This window comes from Pezoporus wallicus, unplaced genomic scaffold, assembly GCF_028554395.1.
Source record: "Pezoporus wallicus isolate ANWC-B61680 ecotype Strahan unplaced genomic scaffold, APGP_CSIRO_Pwel_v1 scaffold_13239, whole genome shotgun sequence".
In the NCBI taxonomy this organism is placed as follows: domain Eukaryota; kingdom Metazoa; phylum Chordata; class Aves; order Psittaciformes; family Psittacidae; genus Pezoporus; species Pezoporus wallicus.
In genome coordinates, this window is record NW_026642052.1 from 3,169,169 (window position 1) to 3,196,471 (window position 27,303).

The 27,303-nt window shown below is 41.6% G+C and overlaps 1 protein-coding gene across 3 annotated transcripts in view; it reads right to left on the minus strand.

Moving 5' to 3' along the window:
- Positions 1–25,986, minus strand: part of TBC1D14 (TBC1 domain family member 14) — a 71,583-nt gene extending 45,597 nt beyond the window's left edge. For 2 of the 3 annotated variants that reach the window (XM_057426847.1, XM_057426848.1), the window contains exons 1-3: positions 25,733–25,986; positions 19,601–20,336; positions 3,105–3,225 (exon numbers count right to left, since the gene is read on the minus strand). In XM_057426847.1, the coding sequence (XP_057282830.1) occupies positions 3,105–3,225; positions 19,601–20,336; positions 25,733–25,775 (900 nt within the window). In that variant the 5' untranslated portion in view covers positions 25,776–25,986. Of the gene's footprint in view, positions 1–3,104; positions 3,226–19,600; positions 20,337–25,476; positions 25,589–25,732 lie in introns of those variants that run through there. The other variant, XM_057426849.1, reaches the window with a different exon arrangement.
- Positions 25,987–27,303: the final 1,317 nt, after the last annotated feature.

Sequence of the window (27,303 nt, forward strand, 5' to 3'; positions counted from 1 at the left end):
GTTTCCTAGAACCTTTCCCATCTCTCCAACTTCCACATTTCACTGCACACCTCCACATTCTTCAATACATGAGCTAAGGATCTTGCAAACACCTATTCTTCTGGCCTTGGCAATAAAATACAGTAAGTAATAGAACCATGGCATTTATTCTTCTGACCTTTTCCCAGAATCACAGAATGATTTGTGTTGGAAAGGACGTTAAGATCATCCAGTTCCAGCCCCCCTGCCATGGGCAGGGACACCTCACACTAAACCATGTCACCCAAGACTCCGCCCAACACGGCCATGAACACTGCCAGGGACAAAGAAGGAGGAACAGTTGTTGGCCAACAGGCATCATCACAGTAGCCATATACTGTCACCTCCTCCACTTACACATATGCAAGTTCTTTAGGTGCAAATCAAAGAGGTAAAAGCATTCCTCTAAATGGGCAAAAACCTCTGCAATACAAATGCTACTTTGACATTGTCTAAGCAACCTGTGATAACCTAAATCAGGATGTGCTTTTGGGTGCTGATGAGACTCAATTACTGATTTACAGAATTGCTCATATTTCAGAAAGCCTGAATGAAAATAAATTAGGAAAAATTAGTTATTAGTTATCCAAGAGGCACTGGAAAACTTTCAGAACTGCAATCTTGCCAGAAACTCACTAATGATTGGATACCATAGCACATAATTCTTTAACAGTTACTTTTTTTCTATCAAATTTACTAAAGCCATTCAAAGATGTAATGTTCTAACAACAGTGATGTCCTGGTTTGGGCTGGGGTAGAGTTAATCTTCTTCATAGTAGCTGGTATGCAGCTATGTTTTGGATCTGTGCTGAAAACAGTGTCAGTAATTAAGAGATGTTTTCATTATTGCTGAGCAGTGCTTACACAAACCCAAGGCCTTTTCTGCTCCCCACACCACTCCCACCAGTGAGCAGGCGAGGGGTGTACAAGAGGATGGGAGAGACACAGCTGGGACAGCTGACCCTAACTGACCCAAGAGATTTCCCATACCACATGGTGTTATGCTCAGCATGTAAAGCTGGGGGAAAGAACAAAGTGGGATGTTTGGAGTGATAGCGTTTGTCTTCCCAAGTAACTGTTACCCATGATGGAGCCCTGCATGCCTGGAGGTGGCCGAACACCTACCTGACCATAGGAAGCGGGGAATGAATTTGCTTTGCTTGTGTTTGCTTTACCTGTTAAACTGTCTTTATCACAACCCACTCTTCTGATTCTATCCCCCAACAAGATGCAGTGGGAATAAGCAACTGGCTGTGCAGGGTTGATTTGCCTGCTGGGATTAAACCATGACAGTCCATTTTGGTGCCCAGCGTGGGGCTCGAAGGGTTCAAGATAGTGACAGATTTGATTGGAATGTGCCAGATCAAATTTATAGCTATTATTGCTGTTTAGCTATTAATTGACAGGCTACTGTGCTTGCCATGGAGCTCACAGTGCTCATTAGTGGCTGCTTTTTGCTTTTGCTGCACACTGTACTGCTTATCACCTCACTCTGCTGTGCCTGGGAACATTTTGATAACAGCAATGGCCATGCGTCTAGGCATCACTGCTAAATATCTTTGGTGAAGACTTCAGAACTGTTAGTGGTATCAAGAAAGCTGTAGATAAAGTCAGAATGGTTGATCATAACAACAACTTACAAAAACTGTTTGAACTTCACTTTGATTAACAGCCTGGCTGCAGATAAGAACAGTCACATGACACACCAACATTTCCAGAGCACTTTAACCTAAGTTAAACATCCTCATTTCACACACAGCACCTGGTTTTGAAGTTTTTACTACATGGTCCCTCTCCATGCAAACCTTCCTCTTCCGAGAGCATTCTGGACAAGGAAGAAAGAACCAAATGAAATGCAACAAAAGCCCCAAACGCACAAAATGCCCACATGCAATCCAAAAACCCCGGATCAAGCAAGACAAATTGAAAGATGAGGTTTTCTGCTCAGTGAAAAAGCAGCTCATAGACCACCGACCACATAGCTGGATTTCACAGGATTTTTCCCACTGGGAAGGCAGATTATTTGATTCACAATGTGCCAGGGGTCATCTGTAGCAGAACCAGTCCTCTGAAATGTTCTTTTCAACAATATTATAAAGCTACAGCTTGAGAATTTATATGCAAAGAAGGAGAAAATAGGGTTTCACTGTGCTTTTTCATTCTCATTACACACTGAGGAAGACCTAAAAAGATTTTTGTATAACATCTTCAACTCCCCTCCCCTGCCCTCAAAAGCAGCCGCTAAAATTTAACAGATCATGGATCTAGCTACTGGAAAATACAAGCAACAGACACACACATAAAAACAAATGTCTAAACTAGTTAAGCAGCAATGAAGATGGGATAAAAACCAGAGCTCTTTGGCATTTCTGGTGCTGTTAAAATTTTTCTCTCTTCAAGGAACCACTTTGATAAACAATTTCAATACACACTCAGAGTTGAACTATACTGTACAGGTATAAAAAAAAAATTTATCTTGTTCCGTTCAGTTACCCTTAACTGTATTGTCCCAACATTTCAAGTCAGTAACCCAATTTTCATCATGAACAGCAAATAATCCAGAAAACAAGGAATGGGTAAAACTAACATTTCAGCACAAGCTTCTGGCACTCTACTACATTTGTTCTATCTTGAATTTATGTATTTTGAATTGCTATTTAAGCAAAATAAACCAAGGCCAAGCAGAACACAATTTCCCTTCTAAAAGCAAGTTATAGATGGGTCTGTGACACAAAGGCCACAAACCAGTGAAAGCTAGACTGAGATAAAAGGAATGTGAAAGATTTTCAACACACCTATTAAGCTTGATTACAAAAACCAAATACACATTCATACACTTGAACTTCACATGAAACACTTTATATCAGAGCAGTATGTTTTCATGGAGTACTCTATGCAATGACCCTGTAGAACACATTCTTTTGAACAGTACTGTCAGAATGGAAGTAAAATTTCAGTGAACCTTCTTTGATACTGCCCAAGAAATTGTGTGCAATTCAAACAGGCTTCAACAATATGCATACACATCATAAACTTAACTGGCTTCTATACTCACCACAAATCCGAACACATAATTAAATCAATACCTTTTGCATTTTCTTTGGATCTTTCTGTGAGTTTTCTCTGAGAGGTACTTTTCCAAACAACTTCCATCCCACATCATTTTGCTTTTCAAATCTTGCACTTGGCTTTCTGGTGAACAAATTCCTACAAAATAAAAGAGCGTGATTAAGAAAAAGGGTTGATTAATTCTAATAAACAGATGGATAAGCAATTTGCTAACCTTATGTATCCCAGTCACAATATTCCAGTTCCTCTTACGGTTGTGCTGGCAGGCACTGTTTCCCAGCCTCAAGAGGTAATGCAGTATCATCACAATACCAGGCAATGGAGTTGGTTAAATAAGAATTTTTAGTAGATAAGAAAGTTCATTTGTAACTTTGCAAAAGTGGCCTTTTTTACCCTCTCTGCACCATCCAGCCTCAGTCTTTCAAAGTAAAACTGAACCACTAAATCTCTTGCTGCATAAACGTTCCCCACCTGCCTGTTACAGCACACTATTACCAAAAATAACAGAAAAGTTGCAACTGTAGTAGCCTTTTACTGTATTTAATTTGCTTTCATAAGATTATTTTTTCCTGAATAACCTTAAAAGCAGCTATCAAAGCATTTATTTTGAACCCTCTCTGAAATGTCTCCAACTAACCAGCTTAAACACTGCGGTAATAGTCATGAAACTAAACATAAAGCCACTGAAAGTTACTTCGCTAGTTTTTAATCATAAAGCAATATGCCAGACTTGCATCTCTGCACCACAACTATGTTCTCCCAAAACTGAACATAAGGTACAGACCAATCTTCATACTTTTGGTAGCACTCAGCTTCTCCAAGAGCACAACCCACAGCATGTCTGGATTATTAAAGTAACAGGTTTTCTTTTGTTGTACTCTCTAGGTCAGCAAATAACCAAGGATGTCCAGGTTAGCTCACTTATTTACACATCTTGAGGCAGGTTTATCTGGCAACCTGACTACAGGCTTTTGCTCCCTCATTTAAAAGAAAACAGAAGCAAACAAACAATGCCACTGAGACAAAAGCATTTTTTGCTACTTCAATCAGGAGGCAGCTATAGCACCTTCATACCACAGATGCTTTCAGTCTGGTATTACTGCTTTTCCTTGCAGTTACTACCTTAATACCCAGTGCTCTGACTCACCAAGTACAAATTGCTTCTTATACATAAAGCGTGGAAGTTTGGGAAATAAAACTATATCAAGCTTTGTGTTGTAAAAGGGCTGAATACACATCTGCAACAGGAATGACCTGGACACTAAAAAGGTGGTTTTTTTGGCCGCTCTGGATCAGCTAACATGAACAATACCATAAATACACCAAGAGGAATAATATTGTGTGGAGAAATGTTTAATACAAGAAAACCAACCTAGGCATAAATGTTAGAGTGATCTGGAATATATTATAAGGTTCATAGGCTGTACTGCCATCCTTAAATATGCACATATTTACACAAATGATCACATGCTTCTGTATCACAAGGGTACAATTACCTTGAAACCCAAAAAAGGAACAGATTATCACATAAAAAGATAAGAACAAAGTGTTTAGGTACAGAAATCACACAAGTGAATTACAACTGATATCAAAGCTAAGCAGTAACTATACTTCTACAAAGGCCTTTCAGGTTTCCCCTACCCCACCTCACACAAAACATAAAGGTACAGGGAAAGAAGAATAATATGGAAAACGTTGAAACATACTGCCACATTTTCCCTCTTTCCACTTGTTTCAAAGCATGAAATTATAATTCTACAGGTAAACTACTGGATCAAACAAAGATTTGCTTTGTCTCTATAACTGGCCTACTCCATTTCAGTATTATGAAGCTCTCCCATAGCTCATCATTACAGCTTCAATGGTACTTGGAGAGGTATAAACTAACTGGGAGATTAATCAACAAGCTTGACTACACTGCTACCACTACAACTGCTAGTGCTGGGAAAAAGAGATCATCATAAAACCAACTTCCAAAAAAGGTGTTTCAACTGAATTTGATTTCTTTTCACCAGCAATTCCTTCACCCTGGCAACATAAGGAACCCATTCTGTTTGAGGGTTTACTACCCATACGGGCTTCTGCATGGAATTATCTTCTTACCCCTGACCAAGTTCATAACATGAATGTGAAACAGCCTGAGGTGATGGATTTATAGGTCCATTTGAGATAGCTACGAGGAAAATAAAATGTAAAGAGAGGCAAACTTGAGATTATTCTATATATACATGTTAAACTAATTTAAAATGGAGAAATATCAAGCAAGTTCTAAAACACATCCAAGAATAAAAAGGAGAACATGACAGGAATAACATCATCAAAACCACTGCAGGCAAACAGGGTACACAATGCAAGACAGGCTGACTGTTCTTGCAAAAGGTTTTTTTTCAGGCTGTTACTATTTCAGAAGCAAGCTAAGTTCCAGACTACATACTGCCCTCAGAGAGAACAAGAATTTCTAGCATCAGGGACACCTGAAAGAGATCCATAAGGAGGCACCTGTGTGACAGTTCTGCACATATTCAAATCCTCTTTTGCAAGTAAAAGGCTTTCACCACAGTTCATTAGCTCTGCAATAACAGGAAAATTAAAGGACTAACAGTCAATTTTCTCTCAGTATCTATCCACATTAGAGGTTGTTTGCAAAGGTATATAAAGCAATAACCTCCTCTATCTCCTCTGAGTGATTTTGAGAGCAGCAGTAGGTCTTTATCCACACAGCAAAATAAAGATGAACTGGAATGATAAGGGGTAATAGTTCTCTGTTACAAATGCCTGCATGAGAGGAACTAAACCTGAAAGGTCAATCTCACATACTTACTTTCAATTCAATTCTGCAGTCCTAACTATCTGTTTTCACTTGAGAGGGAACATCATAATAAGTAATCTGTTCTACAGGTTCTCTAGCAGATGGCACAGCACTTGCTCAGCTCGTTCTTCTCTGCGTATGCGATTTCCACTGTATGTTCTAAGGCACCAGGCATCTCCTCCTCTCTTTGCACTATGTCAAAGATTTCCAGTTGACTTTCTTAAAGTTTAAAATACATATTGAACTCAAAGCAGCAAGAACATACAATTCCCATCCTGTACAGAACAACTTGCTCTCCTTTTCCTCTTTTTACCTGCTCTGTCTGTGCCAAAGTCTTGGTGTTTTGCAGATGTCCATACTCTTTATGTACTCCAAAAAGTCTCAAAACTCCCAAAAGGCATAACATTATCAGAAGCCACAAACTGGTACAATCAGATGTAAAACCTCAAACAACAACCCATTCTTGCTTTGACTGAGCGGGGACAGAACTGTTAACCCCTGATCTGCCCTGACTGGAACAAGCCAAAGGTAAACCACATATGAGCTGGGCTGGCATGGAAGGACCAGAAGAGATGTTCCTCCCTTTGCACTTGATTTTAGAAAACTTACGGGAAAAACAAACCAAAACCAAACAAACTGCGGAATATTCTCTGGTCTGGTTTCTGCAAAGCTTTGCAGTAAGTCAGGACAACACCACAGGGCCCTGATAAAGCCACTACTTGAGACTTCTGGACTGAAAATACACCCTTAAAATATGCAACTCCCTTAGAAGGAAGTAATGATTTCTGCCATATGTACATATCAGAGCAAGTAATTCATGGCAAAACCTTTCATTTTCCTGCTGCCACAGCACAAAAGAGAATTCATTTCCATCCAGGCTTATACAGGTTATCAGGATTTGCAAAAAAGCACTAAGCAGTCTCACTTCTGAGCAAATGTAATTCACAAAAAAGACTCCACTCTAAGGGTAATTTAAGAAACCCTTATGTTACTGGGAAACACAGGTTAGCAAGAGCAAAAATGCTCTGTTTGGGGGAAAAAAAAAAACAAAACAAAACCCAACCCCAAACCAACCATCACATGTACAGGTCTTCACTCCAAAGACGAGCTCGGAATCCTAGAGTGAATGATCTCAAAGTGGTTTAAGATACAAAAAACAAAAAACAAAAAAAAAAAAAAAATCAATGCAAGATCTTGAATGTAAGAAGGATTGACATGCCTGGAAAGAAAAGATCACATGCTGATCATTATCTCAGTCTCATTGTCCTCTTCACAACCATTACAGCACATCATGCTGATTTGCAACAGGGATATTAACAAGAATATCTGACAGGATGCATCATGTCTGCAGTATTATTAGTGTGGAGCCATTAAAGTGTCATGGGTTACATCTGCATTCCTATTGAAAGTGTTAACTATTTCACAGTAACTCTCTGTAGCTGCTTGTTTTAGGAAAGTCAGCCTCGTAAGTTAAATTGAGATCAAATTTCAAACTGAAAATTGCTTTTGCAGAGTCCCTCAAAACAGTATTTGGCACCAAAGAGCTGTTTAACCTTGTTACTTTAATTGAGCTGTGGAGAGGAATTACCTGCCTGAAGAGAATTTAATTCTAACTCCACAGTTAATTTCTACATACAGAGAGTATTCTGTGATACAGGAGAGAGACCAAACAATCACGCGCTTGAACATACACATACTGAACCATTACTGTATACTCATCTGCCCAACTGACTTTTTTGTGGGGAAAAGAAGTTAATACCAATAGGCAAGCTCAGCAGTGCCAGGAAAACATTTTTTAATAAAAACTTCTGAACCACTTCCTTTTGGTTCTATAAGCAGGAAAATAAACTTACTATGAGGTTGTGAGACACTGACACAAGTTGCCCAGAGAAGCTGTGGCTGCCCCATCCCTGGCAGTGTTCAAGGCCAGGTTGGACGGCTCTTGGATCAACCTGGTCTAGTGGAAGGTGTCCCTGACCATCGGAGGGGGTTGGAACTGGATGAGCTTTAAGGTCCCTCCCAACCCAAACCATTCTGTGATTCTATGATACACACTTCACATTCAAATATGGCATTTATGTAGCCTTGTGTGCTGTCAGGGTCAGGCTGAAGCATCACTCAAAATAAAAACTAGAACCACATCAAGAAGTAATCAAGCAAAACCTATCTACACAGCCCATTACAGCTTTTTTCAGCTCGTGGCTTTCCAACAAGGTCCCACATCACCACCAAAGCAGAAACTTTACCTAGTTCAGTTCAATTCTCCTCCTAAAAAGACAGGAAGTCTGTAACACAACTACCAGCAACTATTGCTGTGTGACAAGTTTATGGCACTGCTCCACTTTTTCCAAATTCCAGCCGTGGTTTGTCCCACACAAGATTAGCCACTTACATGAAGTCATCCTCAAAAGGCCATCCCTCCCCACCACTCCCCCAGTTCAGCATACAAACCTATGAACCAAGAGGAGCAGAGACAATGCCACCACCGTTTCTCCTGCCAGTTTACTCCAGATCTGACAGGCAGCTCTATACCTCCTTCCTGAAGAGTCTCAAAGTTTTTTCTAGCCAGGCAGGACCAACACTGTGCCCCCTGACATACAGCTGAAGTTCAGTACCACTGGAGTCAAGGAACTGTTCCTCTGGCACATGTCACTTGAACAACAGGAAAGAAGGATGTGTTCCAGCACAGGAGCTGTCAGAGGGTGGAGCTGAACAAGGCAGACACACATACACCCACTGATGCCTGTCTGTGTGCACGCACACACACATACACTACAACTGGACTGCCAGGCAATACACAGCATTTTTTTTACCCCGGAACTCCCAATATATATCAGTTGGTAAATAAAAGGGCAGCAGAGCTTAGGACTTAGGAGTTTTCATAACTAGAGTATGTGAGTTCTTCAGAAAAAAAGTCAGAAATTGATTATTTTTAAGCCTTTTGCTGTTAGTATTTTGACATGGCTCCTTAGGCAAAGTTCCATAGTACGTGAACTACTGGCATGCAGCATGGAATGACAGCTGCAAGCAAAAGAAAAGTGAGATGGCAGATGCTGCTCTGTGGTAGACCACTTCAACACTGATCTAGCTTGGAGATTATATTTGCAAGTAATTGTGTTCCTTACTCTTAAAAAGACAGTTGCTGTAAAAAAACACACATAGGAATTAACTAGAAATTGATCAAACTCATGTAGAGATTGATGCAATTTTTCACCTGTATTTACCTAGACCTAATTTGTAAGTAATTTTTTGTAACAAGTGTTAAGAACACATCCCATATGGTTACATTTCCTGCTCTCAAGATGCATGCTCATACCCAAATTTCATTAGTCGCTCGATTCTGAAGGTTATTTTCAGAAGACAAAAGTGGAAGTGTCATGCAAGTTGGCACCTGGAAAGACTTACCAATCTCATGAGTAAAGTGGATGAAAAAAAGGGCAGTGAAGAAAGTTCAAAAGGTTCAGATTTTGTAGAACAAAATTATCTCTAGTGAGTATCAGTCTCACATGTATTCTTAAGAAGCAGGAAAGAAACAGAGTCAAGTCAAAGCTCGTTTCAGCTGCTTCTGGAGGAAGACCCTGAAATTTCCTCCTAACTCCAAACAACATGAGGAGAGAGCATTAAGATCTTGAGGCCCTCAGCCTACACAAAGGCAATCATAGTGGAGTGGATAACAGACTTTATCTAAAGAGTTTGACAGTAAGCAGTTATTAATCATACGGACTAGGTAAACCCAGTCATCAGCACAGTGTTAAGAGATGTCTCCACAGGCATTATTCCACAAGGCACAAAATCACAGAATGGTTTGCTCTGGAAAGGACCTCAAGATCTAGTTCCAACCCCTCTGCCATGGGCAGGGACACCTCACACTACGCCATGTCACCCAAGGCTCTGTCCAACCCGGCCTTGAACACTGCCAGGGATGGAGTAGTTAACCACTTCTTTGGCATCCAGAAAACTACACTGAAACAAGATATTTTAACTAATGCACAGCACCTGTTGAGCAAAGAACATATTAAGATAAATTCTACTAAATATTTGCTGAATTGTGGGCAAAAATGCCCAGCTTCCTTACCTGGCATGGTGTGGATTCAACGATTCAACTAACACTGTCTTGGAAACATTTGCACATTATTACAGAATTAAGGCAACAGGTACTGTTTTCTTCCCCTCCTTCAATGACCTTTACTAACTGTAACCTTCAAAACTTACCCTCAAATAAACAGAAGATTCTCACCTCGAGATGTTCCAAATTCGTACTCTGTGCTCACTTAAATGATTTCAAGAGGCACAGAAAATAAGCCCTGAAAAATCAGCAACATATTCTATCACAGAACAGAGTACCTAATTAGTGGAAGAACAAGACTCTGACACATAAATCATGATTAAGGAACTGATGGACTTGAGAAATTCTTGTCAGAAGACACACCCCCCCCCCCCCCCCAAGATCTCCTGAACATCTCCAATCTACATTCTCCACAGGTAAAAGCCAACAGTTGGTACCCATGACCAGATAACACTTGTTTCTATAAATAACTCCCTAGATGCAGTGATTGTCAGTTCTCGATTCCCCTCTTGCAACCACACATCACCTCTCCATCAACTACACTTCCCAAAAAAGAAACCAAGCATACCAAACAAAAAACCAAACCAAAATAAAACATCAAAACCGCATGACAGAACAAAACATCATCAAAAGCTTGCAAGTATTTTGGCTATGGTGAATAACCTTCATCAACAAGTCAAGTCATGTTTCGGATCAGATCCCAAAATCACATAAAAAAACCACGTTTGCAAATTTTTATCTCTGAGAGATTGCCAGAGGTCAGGCTAAAGGAAGAACAACACTTGGTTTACGGATAAACACTAGTAGAGAAAGACAGCCTGGAAGTTGACCTACCTATGAAAGAGGTAACCAATGAGAAATCATGTTTTAAAACCCCATCACATTTTATAAACAAGGTTTTCTAACCACTGATCTTCCAGTAAGAACCCAGAACAACCCGGACACTTCACGGTCTAACAGATACCTGCAGGTCTAAAAAACATTTACACAGTCAAGGGAAAGAGCAATACAAGCGCAGTACAGGATATCTGAGAGCTGCAGTAGGGTAACTTGGAAATCTCTTTAGATTTCTGAGGAAAAAAGCTAGTTGTGATAAACTACTTGTCTACAATGTGCATTTACCTTTTTCTCTTAGAGCATAGCTCTCATTTCAGAGGGGAACAAAGCAGAGCTGCCTGCACTGAAGCATCAAAGACAGGAAAAGATAAACTGGACAGTAATCCTGCCTGTTTAACAGTTGGGATAGGTTGTAGCAAACCAAGAACTAGTTTGCAGGTGGATGACGCAAGTGCTCACCTACCACGTGAATGCTGCAGAGCTCTCAGAAACAGTTTCAGCAAGTTAGGACTCATACAGAAGCAACGTTTAGATCCAAGTTCAACCTATTAGAGCCAACCACCTACACATAATGGTTCTTTTCTGGCTGGCAAAAATTCCAGTTATCCCAGTGTTATCAGACTAACCCAACACTCTAGTCCCAGAGTCTGAAGGCAGATTTCTTCATTGATCTGAAGTACTATTACCGCACAGCAAAAAAAAAAGAAAAAACCCTGAATGAATGCATAAAATGTCATCCTAAGCAAAAAGCTGAACCTGAGTCAGCAGTAAGACCTTGCAGCAATAAAGATTAAAATTTGCAGCAATAAAGATTAAAATTAAATGTGGACTGAGTCATATAAGCAAATCAAAAGGACAAAGATGATTAAAAGCTCTACTTGATACCCATGAGACTATTATGTGCATCCAGTTTAGTGCCCCTGGACTAAAGGAGAGCTCAAAAACTGGAGGAAGTCAGCGAACAATAACAGTGATGGCTGAGTCCTGAGGCCTACAATGTACAAGCAAGGATACTGAGAGGTGGTTTAATTCAGCCTGGATGACCATTCTCAGAGGGGCAAAGAAAACACAAGGAGCAAAGCACCAAGCTTCTGCAAGGTACATTCCAGTTGGATAAAAGGAGACAGGGGAAAAAAAATAAATCACAGTGGTAGTGGGTAAATCCTGAACCACAGAGGATTTACCTGGAAAAGTAGAACCTAGATACAGGTTTTTACTTATACCTGGGTCATTTTTTCACCTAGATAAACCTAAATGAGGTTGTGTTATGACTTGGAAACTTTTGAGGTACTAATGACTACAAAGAGAGGCTTAATATGGATACCTCCTTAAAACAGCAATGGAAGTAATACCCAAATTGAGATTAACAATTCATAAAGAAGAACAGATTTTTTGTTTTGTTTTATTTTTCTTGCCAGATAACTCAATATTCCTTTAACAGAACTTCTAATATCCAGAGCAAGGCTTAAAACCAGACCCAGATACAAGTCCTGAGCTGCTCCAAAAAACCCATGGTCTCCACATACTATTTCTGTTAAACAAGTATTCATCTATACATACGACTTCTCTTAACAGATATTTCTTGTTCAAGCCTTTATGAAGATTTTTACAAACAAAAGTTAACGATGACTCCAACTTCCCCACAGATTACAGAACACAGGGAGACAGTATTAAAATAATACGTTTTTGTTCCTCGATATTTAGTTCAGCTAATTTCACCTTGTTCGCTGTATTTTTCAGAATCTCTAAGCATACACAACATCCCCTCACAGTGTCAACCCAGAATTAAGTGCTTTTTACAGCCAGAGTGATTTTTTTAAACCATTTCTATACTTAAAATAACTTTCAGCAGTTGATATTTCTGATAAGGGACAGATAGAATAAAAAGTCAGTTGAACATTAAATGATATTTTGATTAAATAGAGATATGTAGAGTGTCACATGGCAGTAATAATAGACTGGTTATGGTTACAATGGACCTTAAGATCATCTGGTTCCAACCCCTTGCCATGGGCAGGTACACCTCAAACTAGACCATGTCACCCAAGGCTCTGTCCAACCTGGCCTTGAACACTGCCAGGGATGGAGCATTTACCACTTCTTTGGGCAGCCTGTTCAGTGTCTCACCACCCTGTTCCTGCTGATATTCTCCCTCTTCCTCTGTGCCCATCCACTTCCCCTCACAGCTTCTTTTAACAAATGGAAATGTCAGTAAAGCCCTTGTGAATTAGCTGAAGATACAAAGAACATATATCCCACTAATTCCCTAAACATTCATATAAACAATGAAACAGAATGAAAATAGACCTTCATTTCATTCACCTGAATTAGTTCATGAAGTATTATATACAACAATGTAAATAATTCTTTCTATTCAAAAGTAAGCAGGCAGAACGCACAGAAATGAGCAACCACATCCTTTCCAAAAGGCATTCTCACACAGGAGAGGAAGAAGGAACAGGTGTTGGTAGCAAACACTTCTCCTGCTAATGGAATTATTCCTCATCATCTCCTTCTCAGCTTTTTGGCTAGAAAATAAGGCAGAAATTTTACTCTCCCTGCACAAAACCTAGGCTAAGCAGACTGCGAAGAGAACTTTAAGAGGAATTATAAGTGCACTAACTGTGGGGAGGTTCCATTACAACCCATCCACAGCCCTCACCTGTGGGCTAGAAAACAAGCCCCTGGCAGTCTACACCTTTACCCTTGATCAACGCAACTTGAATGTCTGTGGGACATCTTTGTAAGGTTCACGTATTTCTCCTCATCTCTGGGGCTACTGAAGAAGAAAAAAAGCAATACAGCTAAATGCTGCAAACAACACACAACACCTAACCATGCTACAAGCCTTTCAACAGCCAGTGTGAGACTTTTGTAACACTGCCCACCAACCACTAGAGAAGAAACATACACATTTGACTTAATGTAAAAGTAATAACTAGACCACATTAAGTCCTCACTTACTGCATAATTTTGTACCATTACTAAAAGAACAACCCCAGAATTCTGAAGTACCACTGAGCAATTTTTCCTTTAACTTCCGCAAGGATAAAAATAACCTCAATCAGCCTCTTAATTTTGCTGCTGAGTAACTGAAAACAGTTTCACACAAACAGGACTTCAAATAAAGCAGATTTTATTTGCAAAAGCCACTTCCCTTTATTCTAAAGAGCTTTAGTGCAAAATTGAAGGCAGAACTAACAGAACAGTAATTCTAAACAAAAGCCACATTATTTCATGCATAAAGGGAAAACAGATTAAAATTAATGTGGACAGTTTCAGTTCAACACCTAGCGGAGAACAGGCCACATGATGAAGTTCAAAGCACACCAAATTAGCAGATAGGAACTCTGAAAACTGCATCATACAATTTTCAACCTTTATCAAAACAAAAAGGCTGGTATCTTTATACGAGTCCAACCTTGCACCTATAGAAGACCTGCATGGAGAGAGAACAGTTATTTCAAAAACATTCAGTGAACTTTCACCTTTTTCTACACAATGACGTGATAGTTAAGTACAGGTGAGAGGAGGAGCATAGGTCTTTTGTTTCAAACAGCCACGAAGTAGCTTTCAAATAAGTAGCATCCAAAACCATGCTGTGAAGACTGCAACACCCATCACCTGAACAGCTCATGGGCTGCTGAAATTTTGTTTCCAGCATCATCTGTTAATGCAGATCCTCAGTACCTATGCTGCTTCCCACACCACTTAGACATAAACTCATCAGCCTTCCTCCCCCCTGCAACCCTTTCAGATGACCATTACTGGCAACCATTAGCTCAATATGCATACAGATACGGTAGAAGCGAGGGACATACCCTCCACCAAATTCCTCTTTTCCCTCCAACAGGAAAGTGAATCCTGGGGGAGAGGAAACCACAGCTCCCCTGCAGGAAAGGGAAGCAGCCTGTGCTGGGTGTTCATGTGGGTTCCCTCCATCAGAAGGTGGGAACTTCTGGACAATACCTGCAGCTCAGTTTTTATTCACTGGTGGTTACAAGCTGTGTAACCTAGCTGTGTCACAGCTCTTTGTGTCCCTCCTCCTACACACTTGAGTCCTGTTCTCAGCCTGTCTCCTCCTGAGCAGCCTAGGTTCTATTTAATAGGCTTCATTTAACATAAAACAGGCACAGAAGAGAAGACAACATGATATATCAAGTTTAGCATCTCACATTACTCAACCATTTGGCTGAGGAAGTTGGGGCTGTTCAGCCTGGAGAAGAGAAGGCTGCGTGGAGACCTCATAGCAGCCTTCCAGTATCTGAAGGGGGGCTACAGGGATGCTGGAGAGGGACCCTTCATTAGAGACTGTAGTGACAGGACAAGGGGTAACGGGTTAAAACTTAAACAGGGGAAGTTTAGGTTGGATATAAGAAGGAAATTCTTTCCTCTTAGGGTGGTGAGGCACTGGAATGGGTTGGCCAAGGAAGTTGTGAATGCTCCATCCCTGGCGGTGTTCAAGACCAGGTTGGACGAGGCCTTGGGTGATATGATTTAGCGTAAGGTGTCCCTGCCCACAGCAGGGGGGTTGGAACTAGATGATCTTAAGGTCCTTTCCAACCCTAACGATTCTATGATTCATAAGGATTTTCATCCTTTCTTTTCCCTTCAGTGGTCAGTCAATTCCCTTTTCAGAGAGACAAAAATGGGAAATCAACACTATAATACTCCGTATTATTCTGTCTTCTTTTGAACACCAAAATTAGAGAAGTACAATAAGCTGTCCTCTCATTAAAAACAAAATGCAGCATTAGGGAAGGGCCCTATTTATTAACACAGGTGACTTACCTATACTATCAAAGGACCCAATTCCAAATGTCAGAAATCCAAATTACGTGACCAGTCACCTGAAAACACATGTATGTATATGTGATATAAACATATCAAAATCACAAGATTTCAGACTTAATGCTGAAACCAGTAGGTATTACTTTGAAAGTTAAGCCCTTTTGTTTATCAGATGACAAGTAAAGCTACAGTCTGGACTAGGTCTGTGATTCTGTATGTGGTATAGGGTGTAAATTGTGCTTCAGAAGCTCTCTCTCTCAAATACAGAGGTTCTTTGGAAACAGTAAAACGTAATAGTACTCTTAAAGCCCTTTATTTCATGCATAGTCCCCATTTGCTGCAGAGGTTTCCCAAGATCTGCTACTTAGGACATTTGGATGAAAAACTTTTAGGAGTAGCCTGAAAAGAAAGAGGACACAAAATAGAAAATATCCACAGCAGTAGACTAAGTAAAGAGTTTGGATTCCTGTAGCTCATTAAAAAAGGAAGGGATCTGCATGGCTTATTATTTAACTGCACATACTCCTAGTCCTTCTTATGTTCACTCTGTGCATAACCATAGAAAGCCTCATTCTCAGTCTCCAAAACAATAAATGAAAGAGATAAATGAAAGTACAACATCCACACTAAGATCACAACAATCCTGACTCATCAAAACTGTTTAAACCCCAAGCATTTAAAAAGTCTGTGTTTCAGCAGTGCTATGCAGAAGCAAAGTCCAAAGGTAAAACTCATTAACCTGTGCTTCTCTGGGTCACTAGGGCGAAGGCACAGACAAGCCAGCAGCTCTTTAGTCACCCAATCATTTATTTGCTCACCCTGTTTCTCAAATCAGGTTCCTGCATATATTCAAATGGAGGAAATGAATTCAAACTCATGCTTTATATGAAAGACCTACAGCCTCTTACAGCTGACACAAGTACACATAACACTGGAAAACAACCAACATCAGGTTTCTTTGCCAACAGTCAGCATTACAGCTGCTTTCAGAAACAAAAAAAACAGTTTCATGTGCTAACCTGGAGCCTTATGAGAGCACCAGTACCCCACCTAGCACTGTACCTGTGCCTTAAGCTCCTTCAAGAGGAAAGCTATGAATAAGCAAGCAGGAAAGTGGCCTCTTTTTCTCGCTTTGGATCTTCCTGCCACATCCAAAGAGGCATGTACCAGCCTGAGGTAACAACCAGACCTTTCCAAGGCTCCACCAACTGAAGAGACAGCAACCAAGCCAGAGGAACCGTCTTGCAGATGTTCTTCACTATAATGCTCAAGAAGGCAGGGCAGGAGCTCTCCATTCCCAAGCGCCCATTAAATGATGCTTAGGTTTTACTGGAGGCATCTGATTCTTGTCGGTAGTATCAGACAGCTACAAATCTTAACTGACATATCCAGAGTAAACTCTGTCTTGACAAGTTCAGAGAAGCTAACACATTCTCAGATGCCAGACTGGATTCAACATAAGCACTGCTGCTGTTTCAGGAAGGAAGGCTTCTCCTTTTACCAGAGGTCAACAACTTAAGCTTATTCATCTTCACTCTCAATGGTTCAAACCCATATCCCATTACTCAGAAGAGCTGTCAAAGAGCTAAATGTGCAGATTAAGCCTGAGAGCCCCTGCACTGGAGCCTTATCCCATCACCATCAGGATGCTGGAAGGCAGAAAGGCTATGTACAAACCACTCAGGTGTTTGCTCTTCCACACTGCACACGTGTGCCTACTGCTGACCAAACCCAAAGCAATTTGTCTGTCTCCTGCCATAGTTCATCCTTGATTTTTGAAAGGGAAGTTTTGCACACTTAACCTGCAAGACTGTGAACCTCAAGTGAAACTCCTTTCAGGACAGTGTGAAGCACTAAGAAAATGCTCCTCTCTGAGACTTCGTTTCTACCTACCACTGCACCACTTGTTTATAAACTACTTTCAGAAGCTACCTCCTTAGCGAGCTGGTCTTCAAAGATACTATTCCAAATGCCTCCTCCTCCCCTAACACTGTACACAAACCCTGGCACACAGCACAGGCTCAGCTACGTAGGAAGGACCCTAGAAGCCTTCAAACAAAACACTGAAGGGCCCAAGGTCATTTACTGAAGTACTCATTTAAGCCCTGGGAATGAATCCAAGAAGCCCATAGAAATTCTCATGAACAGGGACTGTATGGGATCATTAGAGGAAGCAGCTACAACCCCATGGGCAGCAGATTGCAAATATCAACAAAAAATAGCAATAGCATGTTTTGATCCTTAACAGTGTTGACAGCATAAATACAGATAGCATGGCCCAGAAGGACCCTCAGCAGCTCCCTGCTTGTTCGATACCTGTGAAACTCAGGACCAGGTTGCACAGTATGAGAGTGGATGCATAAAACATGGGGAGGATGTGCAAGTACAGACAACAAGTGATAAACTCTTGTTCTCAAAACAGAGCAGAAAGTGGATATTAAAAGGAAAGATATTAAAGGCCAGAATACAGACAGAGCACCTGGAACTTCAAAGCCGATCACCTAGTTTGCACTTAATCCTCATATTCATGCGATGACATCATATGGTAATCAAGATTACCTGTTCTCCATTTAAAAGGTAGCAAGGACAGCCTTTGTTCTCTGGAATTCAATGTACCTGAAAAGATTCAGGTTAAAAAGCTCAGTCTAGCAAGTACCACAGCTTGTTTAACACTGGCAAAACCACTAGAGACCACGGCAGAACAGAATTTGGACAGATTGCTTTATTTTGTTGGATGGGTAAAGATGAGAAGTGGTTAAACATCCTACTTTAAGCAGAGTCTGAATGTGCCTGGTCGGCTGTGCTCCCTCCAGGCTGAAGGACAGCATTTGTTTGAATTGGCAGTTGTGCTACCAGGATGGGAAACAAAAGCTCACGCTTTGAAGTGCTGAGAAGCCTCCTGCTTCAGAATTAAGTCTGGTTCCATGGCAACAGAGAGGTCCACAAAAGCTTCAGCACCTCAAACATGACTGATGACTAGAGTTCTACTACACAGTACTTTAACCTAAGAATAAAAATCAATGAAGGCTTCAGCCAGTTTAGTATAGCTAAAGAAACTGTTTTTCCTCAACCTTTGCAAATAAGGCAGCCTTTCGAAGGATGATGTCTGCCAATTCTTTATCAGCCTATTAATCTCATGCAAAAACAATTTTACATGAAGAAACAGAGATTAGCTGAAGCAATCACACATTTAGAAAAGGTTAGATACAGCCAGCTCTGCTTGATGTCTAAAGTTTATTTCCAGAACTGTTTCTTCAACATCTATCATACTTCAGATATTACATCCTAAAAAACAGATGTTATGAAGGCCTTAAATAAATACAAACCCCCAAAAATAGACTACGCCTTTTAGTCATTCACCACTTTCACTGGGTATCTGCATTTGGAACATCATGTTTAGAAGGTCATGTAACTGCTTTCTTTGAGTGGCCAATGCCTTCACTCCAACAACCAAGTGACAAAAATGTCAGCTGTCACTGGAAGAATAACAGTAGTCACAAGAGTTTTTAGCAAACATTTGTATTTTAAGCTTCACATGCTTAAAATGATCAATAAACTACTCCATCACTGCTAGACTACTTATGAATCCTTATATGTTAAAGCTCTTCAATACAGGTATGGATCCTACTTATATTTACCTATTTATATGACATGAGACTAAGGATCTTGGCCAAAGTCACAAACGGCATCACTGGAGAAGCCAGGAAGAAAACCCTGGTTCAGAGGGAATAAAAATTTTGCTTAGAAGTAATTTTCCTGTAATGTAAAAGGAATCTTTTAAGAAGATTTAAGATGTTTCTATATATCATGCAGATAATACAGAGTAGGATTCAGAGCCTTAGTCCCTAACAATATTTGCCTACTTATTCAGAACAAAATATGTTGTTAATACCTATTTAGATTAAAATAGCAAGCTGTTAACTCTTTCAAAGTAAAATATCACAGAAGACCTCTCTCCTATGATCTTTATCTCAGTGTTAAAATATAAACATATTTTATGGAAACATTACCTGGCAAAGAAGTTTGTAAAAGGTCCCAGTATTTTTCGTTTACTATCCACATCCGTCTCATGACAGAACTCCTGCTGGCTCTGATCACTGGTCTCTTTACTGGAATTCAGGGTAACATCTGAGAAGTGCGCCTCATCAGTCTCAAGATTCACAATTGCACTTGAACTGCTGGTGACCATAAAGTCCAAAATGTCTTCGTTGCTAACTGATAAAGTTGCTGACAGTTCTGTGCTAAGACTAGAAACACTACAGACAGAGATATCATCACTGCGATTCAGAGTTTTCGAAGTTGGACTGTAAAGTTTGACGGTGTCATACCCAGTTCTGGGGAAAGTAGAGGATTTTCGCACAGCATGGTCATGTTCAGCAGTCAGCGAATGTGGAGGCACATAGGATGGCAATGTGCATGCGCTCTGAAAACCCCTGTCAGGCACAATTTCAGGTTCCGACTGCTTTCTCTTCACATTTAACACACTGCAGTGAACAGGCTCTGGATTTCCTATTTCTAGAGTTGGAATCCCAGAATCCACTGATTTAAGGCTATGATAGTCTTCTAAAGCACTGGACAGCTGACCAGGCCCATACTCAGGCAATGAGAGAGATCTTGGGGTCCCAGAGTTCAAGTTGTGAAGGCCTTGGATGCCACTGCCCACTCTTGCATCCAGAATTCCCATGAAGCTCAAACCGTTTAAAGAGTTGGATAAATTTACATCAGTTGTCTTGGCCCAACTGGTAACTGGTTAGAAAGAAAGAAAAGACAAGATGATGAGTTTGCGGGAAGGTTGTGGTCTTTTCTTGGCTGTAAGTGGGATATATTTTGTTTGTGCTGTTGGTTTTTTTTAAATACACTCAGTCATGTCATCATTTAGGTTTTAAATTAGAAGTTACTCATATTCTCTTGCACATGATCACTATCCCTTTCTCCTGCTTGAACAAGCAAGACAATGGCAACTTAAATCAGGCTTCTAGAAAATGCAAAGCATGAAGAGCTTTTCATAAGCAGTCTGCATACTAGTGTTCACTTTGTGTTCACATCTCCTCAGAGTGAAACCACATATAGAAGCTGCAGTACTTTCAGGTTCCATGGCAATATTAAGACAAGTATTTTAAACTTATTTTTACACATACATATTTTTATAGAGTCCTAAATGCATATTTAGCAATGTTGGGAGGGGGGAGGAAGGGCTACAAAACTTCCTTCCATACACTTAGACCAAAACTCTGAAGTATTCATTTAAGCAGATTTTTTTTGCAGTCTTCTGGAAATCATAAAACTGATAATAAATTTATCACTGAAAATGAATGCATAATATATGAGTTTTGCATTAAGCAAGAGATGCATAATCTGAATAGCTATAAAGCTATCCACTCGGTCAATTCTTTGACAATACACAGGATGTACTTCATGTGCAGGTATAGTAAAACTGACATTTGCCAATACATTGCATTTGCTGCACTCAGGGATCACTATCCTTCATATCTGCAATGAAGGATAATCTCCCCAGGGTTACTTAACCTGATGGTTACTTTGCCAGCAGGTTACTTAATCCAGCCTGTGCCCCACTTCCAGTCTAAATTTGAGTGACCCTCAAAGAGAGGACAGTCAAGTATGAGCTGCAGGTTGGATGCACTGGGCAATTGTTCCCATGGGCAACTGCAGCCCTCCATAAACCTGGAACACCATCAGGACTGCTGCCATAGCTCTCAGAACTGCTACTGACCCTTTAAAACCCTACATGCTTATTACTGTGACAATACATACACCTCCTTTTTCCAAATGAAGTTAAATTATGCACAGCTGAAGTCTGCAATGTAATTACGCTGCAGCAGTTGGCAGAAGAAATATGCACATATTGCTTAGTTCCTTCACTCTGAAACACGCTGGGCTAAGTGTGAAGGAGTGAAGAACTCTCCTTCCATCTTGCAAACAGTTTGCTTTCTAGATAGAACCTTCTCCACTTCCTGAAGCCTCGTGTCCTGCTTCTGGTCCCTATCCTCTCTCAAGTGTTAACACGTAATTGAAGGTGCGAGTCCTCCTCTAGGAGGTCCTCCCCACACTCTACCTTTAAGAAACAACCAACACACACCACTCCCACAAAACAAAGCAAACTCCAAACATCTCATTTTGGAAAACTGGTTCCCCTCAGTAGTTCCAAACCACTGGGTAACAGCACCTAAGTCCTGCCAGACACCAGAGATCAACATGCTGTCTGTTCTTAGATCTGAGCCCATCAATACACTTTGACACTGTGATACTGACAGGCAAGTGTCAGAAAACACATTTCAAACACATTCCAGTGGTCCAAACCATAACAATTTCTTCCACAAGCTTTCAGTCATATGAAAAGTTCATGAATCCAAACATACTACATATGCTGCACCAACTGTTTCGCTTACTACACAATTGCTATTCAACTGGCTGATCTGACACCCCAGCTCAATCCACTCCCAAGTGTCAAGTGACGAAAAGTCAAGCAGAAACAACCCTGGATACTGCATCTTTCAAACCTTTTCATAACTTTCTAACAGCTAACTATATACTACCCATCCAAATCAATCAATGCATCAATTGCCTAATACTTCGGATAAACAAGGTTTCAGATGTATTGCTTTGACTAAAAAGCTTGTGAAGATGAACACTTTTCTTAGAGTTGCTATAGCAACTTTTCTTTTTTCACATTACCATGGTTTGAAAAGTTTACATCCCCTGCAATTTAAAGACATGTTGTCTCAAGACAACTAGCATACCAAACTGTATATATTACAAACCAACCTCAGTTCACTAAATTAAAATTGCAAAGGCCAGCAAAAAATCCCCCCAAACGTGAACAACAACCCTTGAGTACAGGCAACAAGCTGTTCTACCTAGTGAAGTCAACTGTGATAGTCAAAGTGTACAAGTATGACATGACGTGGAACATTAGATGCAATTACTGTAGCAAATACTTGGATCTTGGGCTCTCAGAGCTTCTTGATTGGATTCACTTATTTTTCTAACATAAGTCTGACTGTTTTGTCTTCCCTATGCTCACCCATGCCTTCATACACATTATATTGCTCTTAAAATCAACAGCCCACCCAGCACCAATGTTACTTTAAAGCATAGACACGCCCCCCCGATGGGCCTAAACAAGGGTGCAGGTGTTTGCTTTATCACAGCTCATGCTTCTGAATGCATCTAGAAAACACAGCCCAAACAAAGTACAGAAATGTAATGAGCCAGGAACAACTTGGATGGTGTTTGGATAAACAGCACAAGCTTGTTCCCATTATGAATTCCTCCAGTGACTGCCCTCACTCCTACACCATGATTTTCCCAAGCAGTAGCCAGTCCTTGGTTTAATTACTAAGCCTACAAATGGTAAACATTCCAGTGGCCTTGGAAGAGCCAGTAAATACAGCAGCTAAAAAGGCCAAACAATTCTGTAAACCAGAGAGTTCAAAGAGAAGTGAAACTGAATTTCCATGTGGGGTACTGGAGCTATTTTAACTTGGCTTGGCATTTTTTTAAAAAAAGAAATTTAACAAGAAGGCATCCTTTAAACAGGCAACCAGCAAATGCAGAAGTATCCAACAGCTACAGCTTGTTGAAGCAAATTATGCAATAACAGCCTACAAAGGTTTTACACAGTTCAGCAAAACTGTAGGAAGCTTTGAAGTAGACCCATCAAGGGCTTTAAATGACAACTTGAGATGTAATCAGCTGTCAAAAACATACATGAGAATTCCTTGGTTCATTTTGCATTATGTGGTTGTAAGACTGTTTTTTAAGGATCTAGTAAAGTGATATTTATATTCCTTATTTTACCTGCCTCACTGTTGAGTGCAAATCTGACAATGTCAAACATTCCAGGTGTCGTGTGTTCCAACACTAACTTCTTTCCATAAATCATTTACTAACATATCTTTTTTAACATTATCATCTTAATAAGATCTTGAAATATTAGTAGTATTATAAACTATTGAGAAAGAGTAAGCAATTGTGTCTGCACAACATTCATAATCCCCGTGGTTTACCTAAATCTATTTATCATCTAAAAATTTATATCCGTAAAGTCCTAACATTCTGTACCTTATAGGAACCGCGATCTCCTGCTAATACCATAGAAGAGAGAGAACACGGGAAAAGGAGATGGGAAAACATAGCAGAGGTCACACGTGGCAATGACAGTGTAGGTAGGTGTTATTTACTCGTTAACTCTTCCAACATAAGCGCTAAGGGACAACAAATAGAGACAGCTTTGTCGCCAGGTTCCAAATTAACATCAGGATATAGCTATTCAGGCTAAGGGTAGCTGAACTGCGTAACTCCTCGCCACAGTACACTGCAGATGCCAGAAACTTACATGTAAGCTCAGGGAAGAAAAAAAAAATCACTCAGGACTCCTAAACAAAAAGGAACTCAGTAAGTCCCTGGACTGTAAGTGGCAGAACTCCATGGAAATATCAGTACACATTCATCTTGCTTTTAGGCCCTCTCCCAGGTAAATTCTTGTGTCTGACAGATGGAGTTGCTCTGTCCCACTATGGCAGTCTGTACGGCCTCACATTCCCCGGATTCTGATCACAGCATGTCCTGACAATAACCAGCAGTTTTAAAACGTTGTGACTTTGCCTATTGCTCAACCACACAGAGAGAACACATCGTGTTTGATTTGAATTTGTAAGATCTAGAATAAATTAGCTTTTTCACCAATTGTAATGTAAAATTTAAAGAAAGTTAACAGAAATGCCGAGCCATTAGAGTAACACAAGGATCACTTGTGCCACTTACTTCCACAGCACAAGTTCCCTGTGTCTTGCAATGCAGTTTAGGCAACAAACTTGTTTAGAAGGAAAGGTGAAACAGCTATCACCCAAACAGGCTTTGCATCTTCCTGCCTCTCAGGAATGATAAGAGGAGTGGTTACATCTACTGTTCAGTTCTCAAACAGTTAACATCTCAGTTTTCATCACACACAGTTTGTGTCTCTTCAACACATCCCTGCCAACAATTTTTTTTTTAAGTTTTTAAAAGCAGTGAATTTCCTCCATTAAAATGCGGCAAGTGCTGGGCTTTCTCTTCTTAAAGGAAAAAAAAAAAAAAGGTTTATACTCTATTTGGCAACATTTTTGTTGCACATACCAAGAAACACACTGCTATCAACTGCGACTGCAGGTGACCTCGGTGCACAAGGGCATCAAATCCAGTTTTGTTTATTAAACATTTCTCAGTTCAGACTGTTTATGTTGATGCTTTAACAGCCACAGCACTGCCAACAGGGAAGAATTCCTGAGGCTGCAAGCCTAGCTTTCAGCAAAGCATGAGATACAGCGATTATGGCTACACACATAAGCACTGCCAAAGCTTGAATGGCAGAAAAAAAAAAAAAAACAAGTTGGGATTTTCTTTTTATTTTAATTAAAGTCTTTTATCTAACTCTCAGCAGGCACCCTGCACGAAGCCTGAGCTTTACAAACCCGGCTCTGAGCAGAGTGCTTAGAGAGCGATCATAAGTAAACCATTCACTGCTTTTCCACTTTCCTGCTATGTCAGGCAGGCAATATGAGTCACAGTGTTCCTCTAACGCCCCTGTTAGAAAAGCTTTTTTCCTCCCCACACCGATACGACTGAAAAATCCGAGGCCACATTACATTAGCAGCAGCGCCATGAGAACTTCACGTTAGCTGCAGTTTTGTCTGGTCTTTGGGGATTGCCTAGAAGACTTCAACTAGAAGGAGAGGCAGCCAGAGATGAAAGTTGTTTCCTCTACACGGGCTTTGAGGCTGAGCCGACACTGAGAAGGCTTCCGACCCGGTGGCCTTCGTTAAAAACGGAACGAAACGAAAACCCACAACCAGAGCCGTCCCCCAGCGCCTCGGGAAGCACCGCTCACCTCCTCCCCGCTCCTCAACCCAGACTCCGGCGGCCCCGAGCCACTGCTCCAACTTCTCCAGGCAGCCACCGACCCTCAGATGCAGCCCAGACCCGGGAGCCGCTCCCCACAGCCCACCCGCGCCGTGCTCTGTCCCTCACCTCAACAGGTACCACACAACACCCCCCGGCCGCAAGCGCAGTCCGAGCCCCGGCAGCACGGCCGGGCCGGCCACCACCCGAGCAGGAAGAGCCACGCAGAAGCTCTGACACCTCACCGGGGTAGTGCTGCCCTCCGTCGCTCTCTTCATGCTGGGCCATGCCCAACCCGCCCCACAGCTGCCGCTGCGGGACTAGGAGACGGCTGGCAGCTGCGGCGGGCAGTCCATGTCGCTCTCCGGTCCCAGCGGAGGAGCGGCGGGTTCAACGGAGGTGAAATGGGGCTGCCACCACCCGCCGAGCACCCTCCCCGCACGGCGCGGGGCCTCCCATGGCGCCCACCCCGGCAGCAGGCAGGGCACGGCGATGTGCGGTTCAGCGCACACCTGGCGGCGAGCACAGCAACAGACTCCACCGACGGGACAGGTGCCGGGCTCCTCCCGGAACACTCCGATCCCCGCAGCTCGGCCTCGCACCGCCCCGCTGCCGCTCCCCCTCCTCAGCGCGGCCAAGGGAAGCACCGCCCGCCGGGGCGGGGAACGCCTGCGCGGCGGGGGGTGGGAGCACGCGGGGTGGCGGCCGCCATTTTGAATCACCTCAGAGTGAACGGGTTGCTAGTAGTAGGTGGTGTGAGGTGATCGCGCCTGTCTCCGTTATGGCAGAGGTCAGTGGGGTGGCCCCGGGAGCGGGTCGGAGAACGGTGAGCTTTAACCGGTGGCGCTCGTTTAGAAGAGTTTCGTGCTGGAGGGGAGCGGCTCTGCTCCTTCCAGGTGACTGCAGCCCGTCCTGTGCTACTGCCGGTGGCAGCGCTGGGGGGCCAGGCAAAGGGAGCACGTCTGTGGAGGGGCTGCACTTCTGCTCTTGACTGCGTTTAAGAGGAAAGCAAAATTCGGTGTGCTGTGCAAGTTTGGGCTGTGGAAGGTGTGGCGAATCAAGTGAAGGTGTATCCTTAGCTCTGCGGAAGTGAACTGTAATGCCTAAAGTGGAGACTCTGCTCGTAATTGCTCTTCCAGTATGTTTGTCTTCCCTTTCTCTTACCTTTACCTTCCATTTTAACCTGTTCCCTTTTGGTGTTTGCGTAGTGAACTTGCCGTGCACACCCTGTCTATCCCCACACTGGAATCAAAAGGAATTGCCAGGAGTCAGGGCCTTACAGAGGCAGAGCTTTCCTGTTCCCTTACCATCTTTGAAACTCGTTATTGCTTTTTTCTTGCACCTAGACTAAGCGATCATGTCTCTAGAATAAGGTAAAGTTGTTCCCCATCTTAACTGAGGTTGTAAATACCATCACTTCGTGCCTTTTATGTCTACCCTGAAGCTGGATGTGTGAATGCAGTAAACGCAGGAATATCTAAACTTGTGTTAGTGTAGTTACTTCAGTATCAAGAAGAGCAAAGCCACGATTATTCAAGCTTTGATATGGGCAAGTTGCACCTGAATAAACTGCTAGAGGCTGAGGTAAATTTGCATCGAAATACTTGCCACTGTGACTTCATTGACAGCAGTTCCATGCTATCAAGATGAGAATTCTGTTATTAAGATAAGTATGTGCTGAGAACCTACTATCAACTAACAGTTTTACATCTGCAGATAATATATGTGATTGGGTCAGAGACTGATAAATATCAGAGCTTACTCTGCTGGATTTCTGAGATGGGTATCAATATAAACAGTTAAGATAGGCTAATTT